The sequence below is a fragment of the Papaver somniferum genome, unplaced genomic scaffold (assembly GCF_003573695.1).
Source record: "Papaver somniferum cultivar HN1 unplaced genomic scaffold, ASM357369v1 unplaced-scaffold_114, whole genome shotgun sequence".
Taxonomy (NCBI): domain Eukaryota; kingdom Viridiplantae; phylum Streptophyta; class Magnoliopsida; order Ranunculales; family Papaveraceae; genus Papaver; species Papaver somniferum.
Window position 1 is genome coordinate 1,636,563 of NW_020620381.1, and position 21,378 is coordinate 1,657,940.

General features: G+C 32.7%; 1 protein-coding gene across 1 annotated transcript; it reads left to right on the forward strand.

Annotated features, from left to right (window-relative positions):
- The first annotated feature begins 14,772 nt into the window (after positions 1–14,772).
- On the forward strand, positions 14,773–18,326 carry LOC113328731. Its single transcript, XM_026575749.1, has 7 exons — positions 14,773–15,816; positions 15,976–16,287; positions 16,564–16,781; positions 16,950–17,033; positions 17,091–17,414; positions 17,504–17,603; positions 17,685–18,326. The coding sequence occupies exons 1-7, from the start codon at positions 14,773–14,775 to the stop codon at positions 18,324–18,326; spliced, it is 2,724 nt and encodes a 907-aa protein (XP_026431534.1).
- Positions 18,327–21,378: the final 3,052 nt, after the last annotated feature.

Below are 21,378 nucleotides of genomic sequence, written 5' to 3' on the forward strand. Positions count from 1 at the left end.
CGACAAAATTTAGTTATTACATAATCATAATTTAGTTATTACATAATCAAAATTTAGTTATAACATGATCAAAATTTAGTTACATAATCAAGACTCGACACTTCACCTGAAATATTGATCGATTCGGAACGAGTTCGAGTAAAATTGATGAAAATGGAACTTCGTCCTTTGGAATAGAGACACGGAAAAATTTAGTTATTACATAATCATAATTTAGTTATTACATAATTAAAATTTAGTTATAACATGATCAAAATTTAGTTACATAATCAAGACTCGACACTTCACCTGAAATATTGATCGATTCGGAACGAGTTCGAGTAAAACTGATGAAAACGGAACTTCGTCCTTTGGAATCGAGACACGACAAAATTTAGTTATTACATAATCATAATTTAGTTATTACATAATCAAAATTTAGTTATTACATGATCAAAATTTAGAGTACATAATCAAGACTCGACACTTCGCCTGAAATATTGATCGATTCGGAACGAGTTCGAGTAAAACTGATGAAAACGGAACTTCGTCCTTTGGAATCGAGACACGGAAAAATTTAGTTATTACATAATCATAATTTAGTTATTACATAATCAAAATTTAGTTATTACATGATCAAAATTTAGTTACATAATCAAGACTCGACACTTCACCTGAAATATTGATCGATTCGGAACGAGTTCGAGTAAAACTGATGAAAACGGAACTTCGTCCTTTGGAATCGAGACACGGAAAAATTTAGTTATTACATAATCATAATTTAGTTATTACATAATCAAAATTTAGTTATTACATGATCAAAATTTAGTTACATAATCAAGACTCGACACTTCACCTGAAATATTGATCGATTCGGAACGAGTTCGAGTAAAACTGATGAAAACGGAACTTCGTCCTTTGGAATCGAGACACGGAAAAATTTAGTTATTACATAATCATAATTTAGTTATTACATAATCAAAATTTAGTTATTACATGATCATAATTTAGTTACATAATCAAGACTCGACACTTCACCTGAAATATTGATCGATTCGGAACGAGTTCGAGTAAAACTGATGAAAACGGAACTTCGTCCTTTGGAATCGAGACACGGAAAAATTTAGTTATTACATAATCATAATTTAGTTATTACATAATCAAAATTTAGTTATTACATGATCAAAATTTAGTTACATAATCAAGACTCGACACTTCACCTGAAATAATATTGATCGATTCGGAACGAGTTCGAGTAAAACTGATGAAAACGGAACTTCGTCCTTTGGAATCGAGACACGGAAAAATTTAGTTATTACATAATCATAATTTAGTTATTACATAATCAAAATTTAGTTATTACATGATCAAAATTTAGTTACATAATCAAGACTCGACACTTCACCTGAAATATTGATCGATTCGGAACGAGTTCGAGTAAAACTGATGAAAACGGAACTTCATCCTTTGGAATCGAGACACGGAAAAATTTAGTTATTACATAATCATAATTTAGTTATTACATAATCAAAATTTAGTTATTACATGATCAAAATTTAGTTACATAATCAAGACTCGACACTTCACCTGAAATAATATTGATCGATTCGGAACGAGTTCGAGTAAAACTGATGAAAACGGAACTTCGTCCTTTGGAATCGAGACACGGAAAAATTTAGTTATTACATAATCATAATTTAGTTATTACATAATCAAAATTTAGTTATAACATGATCAAAATTTAGTTACATAATCAAGACTCGACACTTCACCTGAAATATTGATCGATTCGAAACGAGTTCGAGTAAAACTGATGAAAACGGAACTTCGTCCTTTGGAATCGAGACACGACAAAATTTAGTTATTACATAATCATAATTTAGTTATTACATAATCAAAATTTAGTTATTACATAATAAAAATTTAGTTATTACATGATCAAAATTTAGTTACATAATCAAGACTCGACACTTCACCTGAAATATTGATCGATTCGGAACGAGTTCGAGTAAAACTGATGAAAACGGAACTTCGTCCTTTGGAATCGAGACACGACAAAATTTAGTTATTACATAATCATAATTTAGTTATTACATAATCAAAATTTAGTTATAACATGATCAAAATTTAGTTACATAATCAAGACTCGACACTTCACCTGAAATATTGATCGATTCGAAACAAGTTCGAGTAAAACTGATGAAAACGGAACTTCGTCCTTTGGAATCGAGACACGGAAAAATTTAGTTATTACATAATAAAAATTTAGTTATTACATGATCAAAATTTAGTTACATAATCAAGACTCGACACTTCACCTGAAATATTGATCGATTCGGAACGAGTTCGAGTAAAACTGATGAAAACGGAACTTCGTCCTTTGGAATCGAGACACTACAAAATTTAGTTATTACATAATCATAATTTAGTTATTACATAATCAAAATTTAGTTATTACATGATCAAAATTTAGTTACATAATCAAGACTCGACACTTCACCTGAAATATTGATCGATTCGGAACGAGTTCGAGTAAAACTGATGAAAACGGAACTTCGTCCTTTGGAATCGAGACACGAAAAAATTTAGTTATTACATAATCAAAATTTAGTTATTACATGATCAAAATTTAGTTACATAATCAAGACTCGACACTTCACCTGAAATATTGATCGATTCGGAACGAGTTCGAGTAAAACTGATGAAAACGGAACTTCTTCCTTTGGAATCGAGACACGACAAAATTTAGTTATTACATAATCATAATTTAGTTATTACATAATCAAAATTTATTTATTACATGATCAAAATTTAGTTACATAATCAAGACTCGACACTTCACCTGAAATATTGATCGATTCGGAACGAGTTCGAGTAAAACTGATGAAAATGGAACTTCGTCCTTTGGAATCGAGACACGGAAAAATTTAGTTATTACATAATCATAATTTAGTTATTACATAATCAAAATTTATTTATTACATGATCAAAATTTAGTTACATAATCAAGACTCGACACTTCACCTGAAATATTGATCGATTCGGAACGAGTTCGAGTAAAACTGATGAAAATGGAACTTCGTCATTTGGAATTGAGACACGGAAAAATTTAGTTATTACATAATCATAATTTATTTATTACATAATCATAATTTAGTTATTACATGATCAAAATTTAGTTACATAATCAAGACTCGACACTTCACCTGAAATATTGATCGATTCGGAACGAGTTCGAGTAAAACTGATGAAAATGGAACTTCGTCCTTTGGAATCGAGACACGGAAAAATTTAGTTATTACATAATCAAAATTTAGTTATTACATGATAAAAATTTAGTTACATAATCAAGACTCGACACTTCACCTGAAATATTGATCGATTCGGAACGAGTTCGAGTAAAACTGATGAAAACGGAACTTCGTCCTTTGGAATCGAGACACGACAAAATTTAGTTATTACATAATCATAATTTAGTTATTACATAATCAAAATTTAGTTATTACATGATAAAAATTTAGTTACATAATCAAGACTCGACACTTCACCTGAAATATTGATCGATTCGGAACGAGTTCGAGTAAAACTGATGAAAACGGAACTTCGTCCTTTGGAATCGAGACACGACAAAATTTAGTTATTACATAATCATAATTTAGTTATTACATAATCAAAATTTATTTATAACATGATCAAAATTTAGTTACATAATCAAGACTCGACACTTCACCTGAAATATTGATCGATTCGGAACGAGTTCGAGTAAAACTGATGAAAACGGAACTTCGTCCTTTGGAATCGAGACACGGAAAAATTTAGTTATTACATAATCATAATTTAATTATTACATAATCAAAATTTAGTTATTACATGATCAAAATTTAGTTACATAATCAAGACTCGACACTTCACCTGAAATATTGATCGATTCGGAACGAGTTTGAGTAAAACTGATGAAAACGGAACTTCGTCCTTTGGAATCGAGACACGAAAAAATTTAGTTATTACATAATCATAATTTAGTTATTACATAATCAAAATTTAGTTATTACATGATCAAAATTTAGTTACATAATCAAGACTCGACACTTCACCTGAAATATTGATCGATTCGGAACGAGTTCGAGTAAAACTGATGAAAATGGAACTTCGTCCTTTGGAATCGAGACACGGAAAAATTTAGTTATTACATAATCAAAATTTAGTTATTACATGATCAAAATTCAGTTACATAATCAAGACTCGACACTTCACCTGAAATATTGATCGATTCGGAACGAGTTCGAGTAAAACTGATGAAAACGGAACTTCGTCCTTTGGAATCGAGACACGACAAAATTTAGTTATTACATAATCATAATTTAGTTATTACATAATCAAAATTTAGTTATTACATGATCAAAATTTAGTTACATAATCAAGACTCGACACTTCACCTGAAATATTGATCGATTCGGAACGAGTTCGAGTAAAACTGATGAAAATGGAACTTCGTCCTTTGGAATCGAGACACGGAAAAATTTAGTTATTATATAATCAAAATTTAGTTATTACATGATCAAAATTCAGTTACATAATCAAGACTCGACACTTCACCTGAAATATTGATCGATTCGGAACGAGTTCGAGTAAAACTGATGAAAACGGAACTTCGTCCTTTGGAATCGAGACACGACAAAATTTAGTTATTACATAATCATAATTTAGTTATTACATAATCAAAATTTAGTTATTACATGATCAAAATTTAGTTACATAATCAAGAATCGACACTTCACCTGAAATATTGATCGATTCGGAACGAGTTCGAGTAAAACTGATGAAATTGGAACTTCGTCCTTTGGAATCGAGACACGGAAAAATTTAGTTATTACATAATCAAAATTTAGTTATTACATGATCAAAATTTAGTTACATAATCAAGACTCGACACTTCACCTGAAATATTGATCGATTCGGAACGAGTTCGAGTAAAACTGATGAAAACGGAACTTCGTCCTTTGGAATCGAGACACGACAAAATTTAGTTATTATATAATCATAATTTAGTTATTACATAATCAAAATTTAGTTATTACATGATCAAAATTTAGTTACATAATCAAGACTCGACACTTCACCTGAAATATTGATCGATTCGGAACGAGTTCGAGTAAAACTGATGAAAATGGAACTTCCTCCTTTGGAATCGAGACACGGAAAAATCAAGTTATTACATAATCAAAATTTAGTTATTACATGATCAAAATTTAGTTACATAATCAAGACTCGACACTTCACCTGAAATATTGATCGATTCGGAACGAGTTCGAGTAAAACTGATGAAAACGGAACTTCGTCCTTTGGAATCGAGACACGGAAAAATTTAGTTATTACATAATCATAATTTAGTTATTACATAATCAAAATTTATTTATTACATGATTAAAATTTAGTTACATAATCAAGACTCGACACTTCACCTGAAATATTGATCGATTCGGAACGAGTTCGAGTAAAACTGATGAAAATGGAACTTCCTCCTTTGGAATCGAGACACGGAAAAATCAAGTTATTACATAATCAAAATTTAGTTATTACATGATCAAAATTTAGTTACATAATCAAGACTCGACACTTCACCTGAAATATTGATCGATTCGGAACGAGTTCGAGTAAAACTGATGAAAACGGAACTTCGTCCTTTGGAATCGAGACACGACAAAATTTAGTTATTACATAATCAAAATTTAGTTATAACATGATCAAAATTTAGTTACATAATCAAGACTCGACACTTCACCTGAAATATTGATCGATTCGGAACGAGTTCGAGTAAAACTGATGAAAACGGAACTTCGTCCTTTGGAATCGAGACACGACAAAATTTATTTATTACATAATCATAATTTAGTTATTACATAATCAAAATTTATTTATAACATGATCAAAATTTAGTTACATAATCAAGACTCGACACTTCACCTGAAATATTGATCGATTCGGAACGAGTTCGAGTAAAACTGATGAAAACGGAACTTCGTCCTTTGGAATCGAGACACGACAAAATTTAGTTATTACATAATCATAATTTAGTTATTACATAATCAAAATTTAGTTATAACATGATCAAAATTTAGTTACATAATCAAGACTCGACACTTCACCTGAAATATTGATCGATTCGAAACGAGTTCGAGTAAAACTGATGAAAACGGAACTTCGTCCTTTGGAATCGAGACACGACAAAATATAGTTATTACATAATCATAATTTAGTTATTACATAATCAAAATTTAGTTATTACATAATCAAAATTTAGTTATTACATAATAAAAATTTAGTTATTACATGATCAAAATTTAGTTACATAATCAAGACTCGACACTTCACCTGAAATATTGATCGATTCGGAACGAGTTCGAGTAAAACTGATGAAAACGGAACTTCGTCCTTTGGAATCGAGACACGACAAAATTTAGTTATTACATAATCATAATTTAGTTATTACATAATCAAAATTTAGTTATAACATGATCAAAATTTAGTTACATAATCAAGACTCGACACTTCACCTGAAATATTGATCGATTCGGAACGAGTTCGAGTAAAATTGATGAAAATGGAACTTCGTCCTTTGGAATAGAGACACGGAAAAATTTAGTTATTACATAATCATAATTTAGTTATTACATAATTAAAATTTAGTTATAACATGATCAAAATTTAGTTACATAATCAAGACTCGACACTTCACCTGAAATATTGATCGATTCGGAACGAGTTCGAGTAAAACTGATGAAAACGGAACTTCGTCCTTTGGAATCGAGACACGACAAAATTTAGTTATTACATAATAATAATTTAGTTATTACATAATCAAAATTTAGTTATTACATGATCAAAATTTAGGTACATAATCAAGACTCGACACTTCACCTGAAATATTGATCGATTCGGAACGAGTTCGAGTAAAACTGATGAAAATGGAACTTCGTCCTTTGGAATCGAGACACGGAAAAATTTAGTTATTACATAATCAAAATTTATTTATTACATGATCAAAATTTAGTTACATAATCAAGACTCGACACTTCACCTGAAATATTGATCGATTCGAAACGAGTTCGAGTAAAACTGATGAAAACGGAACTTCGTCCTTTGGAATCGAGACACGACAAAATTTAGTTATTACATAATCATAATTTAGTTATTACATAATCAAAATTTAGTTATTACATGATAAAAATTTAGTTACATAATCAAGACTCGACACTTCACCTGAAATATTGATCGATTCGGAACGAGTTCGAGTAAAACTGATGAAAATGGAACTTCGTCCTTTGGAATCGAGACACGGAAAAATTTAGTTATTACATAATCAAAATTTAGTTATAACATGATCAAAATTTAGTTACATAATCAAGACTCGACACTTCACCTGAAATATTGATCGATTCGGAACGAGTTCGAGTAAAACTGATGAAAACGGAACTTCGTCCTTTGGAATCGAGACACGGAAAAATTTAGTTATTACATAATCATAATTTAGTTATTACATAATAAAAATTTAGTTATTACATGATCAAAATTTAGTCACATAATCAAGACTCGACACTTCACCTGAAATATTGATCGATTCGAAACGAGTTCGAGTAAAACTGATGAAAACGGAACTTCGTCCTTTGGAATCGAGACACGACAAAATTTAGTTATTACATAATCATAATTTAGTTATTACATAATCAAAATTTAGTTATTACATGATCAAGATTTAGTTACATAATCAAGACTCGACACTTCACCTGAAATATTGATCGATTCGGAACGAGTTCGAGTAAAACTGATGAAAACGGAACTTCGTCCTTTGGAATCGAGACACGGAAAAATTTAGTTATTACATAATCAAAATTTAGTTATTACATAATAAAAATTTAGTTATTACATTATCAAAATTTAGTTACATAATCAAGACTCGACACTTCACCTGAAATATTGATCGATTCGAAACGAGTTCGAGTAAAACTGATGAAAATGGAACTTCGTCCTTTGGAATCGAGACACGACAAAATTTAGTTATTACATAATCATAATTTAGTTATTACATAATCAAAATTTAGTTATTACATGATCAAGATTTAGTTACATAATCAAGACTCGACACTTCACCTGAAATATTGATCGATTCGAAACGAGTTCGAGTAAAACTGATGAAAACGGAACTTCGTCCTTTGGAATCGAGACACGACAAAATTTAGTTATTACATAATCATAATTTAGTTATTACATAATCAAAATTTAGTTATAACATGATAAAAATTTAGTTACATAATCAAGACTCGACACTTCACCTGAAATATTGATCGATTCGAAACGAGTTCGAGTAAAACTGATGAAAACGGAACTTCGTCCTTTGGAATCGAGACACGGAAAAATTTAGTTATTACATAATCAAAATTTAGTTATTACATAATAAAAATTTAGTTATTACATGATCAAAATTTAGTTACATAATCAAGACTCGACACTTCACCTGAAATATTGATCGATTCGAAACGAGTTCGAGTAAAACTGATGAAAACGGAACTTCGTCCTTTGGAATCGAGACACGACAAAATTTAGTTATTACATAATCATAATTTAGTTATTACATAATCAAAATTTAGTTATAACATGATCAAAATTTAGTTATTACATAATCATAATTTAGTTATTACATAATCAAAATTTAGTTATTACATGATCAAAATTTAGTTACATAATCAAGACTCGACACTTCACCTGAAATATTGATCGATTCGAAACGAGTTCGAGTAAAACTGATGAAAACGGAACTTCGTCCTTTGGAATCGAGACACGGAAAAATTTAGTTATTACATAATCAAAATTTAGTTATTACATAATAAAAATTTAGTTATTACATGATCAAAATTTAGTTACATAATCAAGACTCGACACTTCACCTGAAATATTGATCGATTCGAAACGAGTTCGAGTAAAACTGATGAAAACGGAACTTCGTCCTTTGGAATCGAGACACGACAAAATTTAGTTATTACATAATCATAATTTAGTTATTACATAATCAAAATTTAGTTATAACAAGATCAAAATTTAGTTACATAATCAAGACTCGACACTTCACCTGAAATATTGATCGATTCGAAACGAGTTCGAGTAAAACTGATGAAAACGGAACTTCGTCCTTTGGAATCGAGACACGGAAAAATTTAGTTATTACATAATCAAAATTTAGTTATTACATGATAAAAATTTAGTTATTACATGATCAAAATTTAGTTACATAATCAAGACTCGACACTTCACCTGAAATATTGATCGATTCGGAACGAGTTCGAGTAAAACTGATGAAAACGGAACTTCGTCCTTTGGAATCGAGACACGACAAAATTTAGTTATTACATAATCATAATTTAGTTATTACATAATCAAAATTTAGTTATAACATGATCAAAATTTAGTTACATAATCAAGACTCGACACTTCACCTGAAATATTGATCGATTCGAAACGAGTTCGAGTAAAACTGATGAAAACGGAACTTCGTCCTTTGGAATCGAGACACGGAAAAATTTAGTTATTACATAATCATAATTTAGTTATTACATGATCAAAATTTAGTTATTACATGATCAAAATTTAGTTACATAATCAAGACTCGACACTTCACCTGAAATATTGATCGATTCGGAACGAGTTCGAGTAAAACTGATGAAAACGGAACTTCGTCCTTTGGAATCGAGACACGACAAAATTTAGTTATTACATAATCATAATTTAGTTATTACATAATCAAAATTTAGTTATAACATGATCAAAATTTAGTTACATAATCAAGACTCGATACTTCACCTGAAATATTGATCGATTCGGAACGAGTTCGAGTAAAACTGATGAAAATGGAACTTCGTCCTTTGGAATCGAGACACTGAAAAATTTAGTTATTACATAATCATAATTTAGTTATTACATAATCAAAATTTAGTTATAACATGATCAAAATTTAGTTACATAATCAAGACTCGACACTTCACCTGAAATATTGATCGATTCGGAACGAGTTCGAGTAAAACTGATGAAAACGGAACTTCGTCCTTTGGAATCGAGACACGACAAAATTTAGTTATTACATAATCATAATTTAGTTATTACATAATAAAAATTTAGTTATAAAATGATCAAAACTTAGTTACATAATCAAGACTCGACACTTCACCTGAAATATTGATCGATTCGGAACGAGTTCGAGTAAAACTGATGAAAACGGAACTTCGTCCTTTGGAATCGAGACACGGAAAAATTTAGTTATTACATAATCAAAATTTAGTTATTACATAATAAAAATTTAGTTATTACATGATCAAAATTTAGTTACATAATCAAGACTCGACACTTCACCTGAAATATTGATCGATTCGGAACGAGTTCGAGTAAAACTGATGAAAACGGAACTTCGTCCTTTGGAATCGAGACACAGAAAAATTTAGTTATTACATAATCAAAATTTAGTTATTACATAATAAAAATTTAGTTATTACATGATCAAAATTTAGTTACATAATCAAGACTCGACACTTCACCTGAAATATTGATCGATTCGAAACGAGTTCGAGTAAAACTGATGAAAACGGAACTTCGTCCTTTGGAATCGAGACACGACAAAATTTAGTTATTACATAATCATAATTTAGTTATTACATAATCAAAATTTAGTTATTACATGATCAAAATTTAGTTACATAATCAAGACTCGACACTTCACCTGAAATATTGATCGATTCGGAATGAGTTCGAGTAAAACTGATGAAAACGGAACTTCTTCCTTTGGAATCGAGACACGTCAAAATTTAGTTATTACATAATCATAATTTAGTTATTACATAATCAAAATTTAGTTATAACATGATCAAAATTTAGTTACATAATCAAGACTCGACACTTCACCTGAAATATTGATCGATTCGGAACGAGTTCGAGTAAAACTGATGAAAATGGAACTTCGTCCTTTGGAATCGAGACACGGAAAAATTTAGTTATTACATAATCAAAATTTAGTTATTACATAATAAAAATTTAGTTATTAAATGATAAAAATTTAGTTACATAATCAAGACTCGACACTTCACCTGAAATATTGATCGATTCGAAACGAGTTCGAGTAAAACTGATGAAAACGGAACTTCGTCATTTGGAATCGAGACACGACAAAATTTAGTTATTATATAATCATAATTTAGTTATTACATAATCAAAATTTAGTTATAACATGATCAAAATTTAGTTACATAATCAAGACTCGACACTTCACCTGAAATATTGATCGATTCGGAACGAGTTCGAGTAAAACTGATGAAAACGGAACTTCGTCCTTTGGAATCGAGACACGACAAAATTTAGTTATTACATAATCATAATTTAGTTATTAAATGATCAAAATTTAGTTATAACATGATCAAAATTTAGTTACATAATCAAGACTCGACACTTCACCTGAAATATTGATCGATTCGGAACGAGTTCGAGTAAAACTGATGAAAATGGAACTTCGTCCATTGGAATCGAGACACGGAAAAATTTAGTTATTACATAATCAAAATTTAGTTATTACATAATAAAAATTTAGTTATTATATGATCAAAATTTAGTTACATAATCAAGACTCGACACTTCACCTGAAATATTGATCGATTCGAAACGAGTTCGAGTAAAACTGATGAAAACGGAACTTCGTCCTTTGGAATCGAGACACGGAAAAATTTAGTTATTACATAATCAAAATTTAGTTATTACATAATAAAAATTTAGTTATTAAAATTTAGTTACATAATCAAGACTCGACACTTCACCTGAAATATTGATCGATTCGAAACGAGTTCGAGTAAAACTGATGAAAACGGAACTTCGTCCTTTGGAATCGAGACACGACAAAATTTAGTTATTACATAATCATAATTTAGTTATTAAATAATCAAAATTTAGTTATAACATGATCAAAATTTAGTTACATAATCAAGACTCGACACTTCACCTGAAATATTGATCGATTCGGAACGAGTTCGAGTAAAACTGATGAAAACGGAACTTCGTCCTTTGGAATCGAGACACGGAAAAATTTAGTTATTACATAATCATAATTTAGTTATTACATAATAAAAATTTAGTTATTACATGATCAAAATTTAGTTACATAATCAAGACTCGACACTTCACCTGAAATATTGATCGATTCGAAACGAGTTCGAGTAAAACTGATGAAAATGGAACTTCGTCCTTTGGAATCGAGACACGACAAAATTTAGTTATTACATAATCATAATTTAGTTATTACATAATCAAAATTTAGTTATTACATGATCAAAATTTAGTTACATAATCAAGACTCGACACTTCACCTGAAATATTGATCGATTCGGAACGAGTTCGAGTACTAATTTAATTTTAATCGAATAATTTATAATTTAATTTTAATTGAATAATTTATAATTAACTATAATTTAATTTTAATTAAATTTGTGTGGGGAAATAATTTAACTTTAAAAAAAAAAAAGACAAACACATGCTCGGTTTTGATGTTAACAATGTAAAATAGGTATCTTCTCAAACAGGCATGTACGCCTATCAGTTCATCCCTAAAATCTCTAAATCACTTCATCCATATCTCTCTATCTTAAGGAAAAAAATTCTCCAACTGATATTCTGGCAGAAAATAAGGGGATTTTTAGGGAAGATTTAGTCTTCAATTTTGGAAATATTTCTGCACCTCCATAGGATGAAAATCTGATGAAATCAAGAATATTGAGAACATCTAGCGGTAATAATCCCAGTCAATTATTTTTTTATTTGAACCCTAACCTTTTTATTTTGGGGTTGAAATCAAAAGAAATAACTTTTGGGCGGGATTATTGCCCCTTGATGTTTTAGAATATCTATAGATTCAACCCTAAAATCAGTCTGATTTACTCCCATCTTAGGTATGTTGTAGCATTCATTCTTAGATTGCTGAAATTCTCATTATACTAGATGATTTTTGCGTAGTAATAAGTGTTACTATGTTACTTTTTGAATTTTGTTGTAACCCATTGCACTCTGTGTTAGCTTCATCTGGTTCCCTTGATGTTAGTCAACATTGATGCTCTCTGAATTTGTTAGTCCTGACAATCTCTTTTGAGCAACCAGGTACTTGTGAGGCTGAAATACAAACCAAGGAGGGGGTAAGAAGGAGCATCACAATATGTGGTAGTGCCTAAACCCAGTTTATACTGGAGGTATCATTCTCAAACCTTAAAGTTATTATCTCTGATAATTATCATGATAGCTTGTTGAACTGTAACCTCATTGTAATTTAGTTAAACCTCTGAACTTTTCATGCTCTGTCTTGAATGATATACCCCATGTTTGCCTGAAATGTTGTTAACTCCTGCAACATATAGAATCTGTTGAGTAAAGTTTGTGTCTGAAGTTTGTGCACTAAAATTCTTTTTCGCTGCACTAAAGTTTGTGTCTATTATTTTTCCTGCAACATATAGAATCTGTGCTCACTACTGCTTTGTTGTTCAGTACATCATGTTGAATCTGTGAGCATGTTTCATAGAACTTATCTGGTGATGTTATCCTATTAGAGGGACTAGTAAAATGGGTAGCTAAATGGGTGATGTATTGTAGCTGAATGGGTGATGTTTCATTCAATCTGGTGATGTTTCATAAAACTAAATGGTCGATGTTATCCTATTTGTTTTTGAATCTGTAGCTAAATGGGTGATGTATTGTAGGTACATGTATTTGTTTTCAATCTGTTTCAGGGGTGTCATTATTCTTCAGTGAAAGCATTGAGTTTCCAGTTCCATGAGAGACAGATTTAGTGATTTGCTTTATGTATAATACTATCGTGCAGTTTCGAGCATTTTCAGTTAAGACCTTTGGAAGAATTTGAAAATTTGCAATGATAAAATTCTTAACTTTTTGCAACAGTTGCCTGGGATTTGTTGTTTCTGGATCTAATTTCTACTAAATCAGCACTTTGAGACGAGGAGAGAAAAGCCAGAAAAGGAAGGCATTTTTTTAAAGAATCACTAAAACTGACTCAAAGTTACTTATAGGTATGTTTTTCAAGCCTTGATGTACTATGCACCAGTGTTAAGTACTTCGTATTTTTTTTCTCATTGTCATTGTGCAATCATTCTTCATGAACATTAGAGCTCTTTCTCGACAGATGTGACTTCACATCTGTCTAAAGAAGAAGATTTGAGCTCCCAGAGATATAAAAGTTGCCAACTATGTCAATTATAGAACTAGGGACATACTACTTATGATCTGATATTTATAAGTTAATCAATTAGAGTACTTATTTGAAATGACATTTTGATTTCTAAGTTAATCAATTAGAGCACAGATCAGTGTTTACTCTAATTTAACAAACACACTGACCCTAGAGCTGCTGCAATTCATTCTCGCGAAATCTCCCAACTGCGGCTGACATACAGACCCTTCAGTATGTGTTATTCCAAAACTTGAAATGACTCCATTTACTGAAAGTACTAGACCAATTTTCCTGAGTTAATACTGGATGTCTGATTATGGGTTTGTGTGGCATGATTATCGGTTTGTATGAGGGAAATTGCATATTGCCTGTTTCATCTGTTATTACCATGTTTGTCCATATAAATTTTTTATGTTTCAAATGGTGCTGAATTTATTGGTAATTTCAAGACTTGCATGTATTTCTGAATTGATTTATCAGTTTTTGCTTTCATTGGAGTGCAACTGATGGAACTACTGGTCTCTTTGCGTTTCAGAATGGATAAATCCTGGATGAGTACTGATAGAACGAAGAAACGTTATAGAGAAGGAGTTGCGGCGTTTCTGCGGTATGCTGTCAACCATCTCAAGGAGGAGGGTGAGACATATGATGAATTTCTTATGTTGTGTCCGTGTACAAATTGTTTAAATCTCTGTGCATGCTCTGTTGGAGACGTAGAAGATCATTTATTCGTAAATGGAATCGATCAAACGTATACTATTTGGAATAAGCATGGGGAAAAGGATGAGGCAATAACTAGTAGTAAGCCAGTTAACGTCAACAATGGTATGCACGCTGAATTTGAAATGGGAACTCCCACTGATGCTCCAGACGAAGATTTTGGAATGGGAACTCCCACTGATGCTCCAGACACTATAGATATGATGCAGGCTGCAGAAGAGTTCGCAGATGACCCTATAAAGTTTAAAAAGTTACTTGAAAATGCTGAAAAGCCCTTATACGAAGGATGTCCCAACTTCACAAAGTTGTCTGCAATTGTGCAGTTGTTTAAGTTGAAGAGTAAGCACGGTGCATCAGACATGTTTTTTAATGAATTGTTACCCTTGTTAAAGGACATGCTTCCCAAAGAAGGTAATTTAATGGCGAGGAGTACATATCAGGCAAAAAAAATATTGAAATCAATGGGTTCAGGGTACACAAAGATACATGCATGTATCAACAACTGCATTCTTTATTGGAATGAGCACAAGGATGAAAAAGTGTGTCCTACTTGTAAAGCACCCAGATGGAAAGTTGACAGGGATGGTAAAGTTTACGAGAATGTTCCAGCAAAGGTATTGTGGTACTTCGACATCATCCCAAGATTTCAGCGGCTGTTTCAATCGAAGCACACAGCAAAAGATTTGATATGGCACGATACCACTAGAAACAAAGACGGTGTTTTACGTCATCCGGCAGACTCACATGCTTGGAGAGAGATAGATAACAATTTCCCAGAAATTAAAGGTGATCCAAGAAATCTGCGGTTAGCTGTTTCGGCTGATGGAGTTGATGTAAACACAGGCACCAAACATCACAGTGTATGGCCAGTTTTGGTTGTGATTTACAACCTTCCACCGGGGCTGTGTATGAAGAGAAAGTTCATCATATTGTCGTTACTTATAGATGGTGCGCCAGGAAACAACATCGATGTCTTTTTAGAACCTCTTGTTAAAGATTTTCAATTCTTATTTGAGAAGGGAAAGAGAACATGGGATGCATATGCCCAAGAAATGTTTACTCTACGTGCAGTTGTTTTGTGGACGATAAACGATTATCCTGCTCTTGGTACACTATGTGTTTGTCGCTACGCTGGATATCATGGTTGTGTGGTGTGTCGTAAAAAAACGCACAATATTAGGCTTCATGACTCAAACAAGAATGTTTATGTTGGTTATAGAAGATTTTTACCCTATGAGCATCCGTTCAGAAGGCAGAAGGGGGCATTTGGCGGAAAACAAGAGTGGGAGACTGCTCCAGAACCAATGACCGGGGAAGAAATATATGAGGAGGTAAAATGTATAAAGAATTCATGGGGAAAGAAGGGGACGAATACTCAAGGGGAAGACGTGCAGGCTACACCTGGAAAAGGTGGAAAGATGAAGCGCATCGGAAAAACGAAAATTGAGCGCATCAGAAAAATATCAAAAGAAGTCGATAGGTCAGGTGAGGAAGAGGAAGGCAGGGAAACCACTTACTGGAGCAAGTACAACATATGGCAGCGACTACTTAGATATTGGCGCTATAATGATGTCCAACATTGTATTGATTTCATGCATGTCGAAAAGAATGTGGGACAAAGTCTTGTTGGAACGTTGCTGCACAACGGGAATACAAAAGATGGATTAAACGCCAGAAAGGATTTGGTGCGTTTGGGGTTAAAATCAGAGTTACACCCTAAGACAGATGACAAAGGAACGATACTTCCCGCAGCATGTTATACATTAACTACGGAAGAAAAAGACATATTCTTGGAGACACTATCCGAGTTAAGAGTTCCAGAAGGGTATTGTTCGGATTTTTCCACCCTTGTGAACCTAAAAGAGCGTAAGCTGATCGGACTCAAATCACATGATTACCATATGCTTATGCAACAATTTTTGCCCGTCGCTATTCGATCAATTATGCCTACACCTGTGAGATATGCTATTATCAGGTTTTGTTTCTTTTTCAGATCAATATCTGCCAAAGAAATCATGGTGGAAGAGCTAGATAAATTGCAAGAGGATCTCTGTGTGACGTTATGCTTACTAGAGAAGTATTTTCTTCCATCCTTCTTTGACATCATGATTCATTTAACTGTACATCTTACCAGGGAAGTGAAGTTACGCGGTCCGGTTTGCTTTCGATGGATGTATCCTTTCGAAAGGTGTATGAAGGTTATAAAGGGGCATGTGCGAAACAAGAATCAACCTTGTGGATGCATTGCCGAAGAGAATGTTGCAGAAGAGACGATTGAGATATATTGTGAGTACCATAAAAGCATCAGGACAATTGGTATTCCACTAGATAGGCATAATACATCTCAGGAGGGAGAACCGTTATCAGCTGAAGAGCCGTGTATAGTTACCCCTGAACAGTTGAGACAAGCACATTTCTATGTAATGCAGAACACGCCTGAAATTGAGCCTTACATAGAGTAAGTATTAATTATTTTTTTTTCCTGTTTTTTTTCCTGTTTTTTTTTTTGTACAAAGTATAATAACATTTGGTTATTGTACATACCAGCCGACACAAGCTATATTTGGAAACTAACTATTCTACTAAAAAGCGAGCATGGCTAGAGAAAGAGCACTCTAACACTTTTGGCGCTTGGTTAAAAAATGAGGTAATAGGTCATAGAAAAAGTGTCTTGTTTGATGTGTTATATTCCTTTAAACTCAAGGTTCATCCTAATAATGAATTTCAGGTTGAAAAAGAGTTGGCAGACGACAGAGAAAGTATCTCAGAGAACTTAAGATGGATATCACACGGCCCGCACTACGAGGTAACGAAATACACTGTATATCGCATCAATGGATATCTATTCCGCACAAGATCCCGTGATGGTAGAATTCACCAGAATAGTGGGGTTAGCGTTGCAGCAAATGACATGCACATATCTAGAGATGATGATGTTACATATGGTAAAGCCTCTTATTATGGTGTCTTGCAAGAGATATGGGAGTCAGATTACTGTGAAAGAAAAGTTCATCTGTTCAAGTGCAATTGGGTTGATAATAAACGTGGGGTCAAAAGAGATGCTCTTGGCTACAAGATTGTTGACCTTACTATGTTGGGATACAAAAATGATCCTTTTATTTTAGCCTCACAAGCTAAGCAGGTATTTTATGTCAAAGACCAGTTAGATAAGAAAAAGTCTATTGTTTTTGTGACACCTCCCAAAAATTATAGAGATGACGATGGCAACGATGAGGAATTCAGTACAGTAATCTTTTCTGCGAATGATAATATCTTGCCGTCTGTAGATCCACAAGACTTGGGTAAAGAATCCCGAAATGATTACTTCCGAACTGACTGCCGAGGTTTACTTATACGCAAGCCAAAATGACACACTCCCGCAGGTACATCGCTTTATTTCCTTTAATCTGTGGTTATTCGGTTAGTGACATGATATTGAAAGAACGATAAAGATGGAACTTATGTTTAATCTTGTTCCTTAGCATGCTTTCTGTATGTTTGCGTGCTTTATTCTTTGTAAAATGAATAACATCATTTTATCCGTGTCTCATATGGAACTTCAATTGAAATTTCTACTACTGTACTTTACAACTTGCTACTCTGGTCACTTTTAAATAGATATCCAAGAGAATGAGAGTTGGTATGTTTTTGTCCTATTGCTTGAATATATTTATGGGCACATGCAATATAACTACATGTTGTACTTGTATTTCAGAAATCTTTTATACACTTCATAACATTACTCAAAGCATGTGGTGAAATTGAATTCCAAGTACCCAAATTAGATTCGTAACCCTGTAGATATATGATGGAAACTCCAGTTCATTAACCACAAAAAAAAACATTTAAAATGATGGTGCTAAAGGTCTTATGGTTCTCAATTTTATGGTGAAAGCATTTGGGGGCGGACTGATGCTTTTTCCTAAGTGAATTGCATGGAGCGGTTCACTTGCTTGTGTGAGGAGTTTGTATTGTGTAGCCTGTGAAGAATAGTGAATTTTAATCTCATTTTCCTTGTTCCAATTTAACCCTCAACCGTTTTGAATACCATACTTGACAAGGTTTTTCCCATATCTTGTGAAAGTCCTCTTTGTAAGAAGTCTGACCACAATTTATGTTGAGTTGGGCTGACACCTTGTATTAATTGTTGTGCCCTCGTTCTTTCTTCCTTGTTTTTTTTGAACTCATAACCCTATTTTCCTGTTGCAGGTTCGTTGTGGCTATTCAACACTCTACATTGTCCCTGAGCTTTGACGAAGTCATTTTTTGCCATCAGATGCCTCTATAAGTTTGACACTCGAATTGTAGGACACGAACTCTGCATCTAAAACATCAAGAATTTGATTATGGGATTGTTTTGTCTTGTTATATAAAGAGCAAAAGAAATGCATTCCTACTGCAATCGTAGTTTTGGAGTGGCTGGCTCGAAAATCAATTTGATGTAATATTTTTGTTTTTTTCTTTTGGAAAGAGGTAAATAAAAAATATTGGTTGTAGATCTAAATTTTTCATTAAATATATTGGCTAAAAATATAAAGCTTTTGTGAATTGATAAGTTAAACAGGTTTGGTTGGTCTCACAGATGGCTCCTGTCGTTTGCAGTCCCTTCTAGATTTGTATGAAAAGTTTAAGATATGGTTTCCTATTTTGGATTTTTGCATGGTTATATATCGGGAATTTGGGAGAAAGTAACACAACAGAACTCCACTATACATGTTTTATTTCACAAAACACCCGGCTGCACCCGCTGTATTGCAATTACCTTGGAAGCCACAATCACTTGTAATGTATCCTTCTATACACCAGAGCTTGAGGTTTCTTTATTGCAGTGAACATGCATAAACATTACCCTAGCATATGTTGCTTGAAAATTAAGCATACTAGGAGCATTTGGCCTAGAAAAGACTCGGTAACAACCATGGCTAGTACTTTAAAAGTTAAAATTCAATCTCATGTGTCTAATGGATCCGACGCTATGTTCACAATTTGTTTTTCGTGTAGCCATATCATAATCCTCCCAAAAAAAAATATGGAGTAACCATATGTCAATCTTTTGTCATGTTTGATATAATGTGTCAATTCCTTAGTATATGCGTGTCTAATAAACCAGATATTATGGACACATAAACAAACCAATGTGGCTAAATAAATCCTCTTTCCGTCACAGTCTAAAAGGTGTGTCTATTGTCATCCGACACTTTTGACACATACAAAATTATTTAATGTGGCCATATACGCATCTATGGCTACATGTGATTGGATTAAACTGAAAACCATGACCAAACGATACCCTATGGATACAGTTGATGGGTTTAGGAATAAACCCATGACTAAATGGTGCACTATGGCTACATGGTAAAACAAAATGTGGCTATAGTTATACTGATGACCAATAGCCACACAAATAACCTGAAACGTGGCTGGACTGTACACTAAAAAACGTGGCCTATGTGAAGGTTTGTACTAGTGTTAAGTGAGTACCACAAATTAAAAGCTGAATTTAAAAAGTATGGTAGAAGGTTATGTCTCACTACTGATACGTGGACTTCATTTACAAACATGAGCTACATGGTGTTGACAGGTCATTATATTGATGAGAAATGGGTGTTAAAGATGAAGATATTGAATTTCTGTCCAGTTACGAATCATACTGGTCTGGAATTAGGTAAAACAGTTGCAGCTTGTCTTTTACAGTGGGGGATTGAAAGGGTATTCACTTTGACGGTTGATAATATTAGTTCTAACAATGAAGCATTTGCTTATTTGTCCAAGAGAGTGGTGGGTTGGAAGGCTGCAATTTTGGGAGGAGAGCACATGCATCTTAGATGTGAAGCACATATCCTTTCCTTAGTGGTTAAAGACGGTATGGATTTGTATAATGAATCTATTTCTAGGATACGCGAGGCCGTTAAGTTCGTTAGAGGATCAGCAGAAAGATTGAAGAAGTTTAAGGAATGCGCTGAACAACGGAAGATTAACATCACCAAATTTCTTAGCTTGGATTGCGAGACTAGATGGAATTCTACTTACCATATGTTGAGTGCAGCTGAAAAATATGAGGAGGCCTTCTACCAATTTGAAGAATTAGGGTATGCGGATAAATTTCTTAGTCCCCCTCGACCACCAACAAGAGGTAAAACAAACGTACCAGCAGTACCAGCAGTTCCTAAGGTATGGCCCGTTGCTTCTGATTGGGAAACAGCTCGTGCATTTGTTAGATTGCTAAAAACTTTCTATGATGCTACATTGAAATTTTCTGGATCAACTTATGTGACGTCTAATTTATTCCTCGACGAAGTAATTTGTATTAATGACGTATTGCAAGAATGGGTTAAGAATGGTAATGTGTTATTGTCTGACATGGCTGACTGGATGGTTCTTAAATATGAAAAGTATTGGGCAGTGGATAAAATCAACAAAAT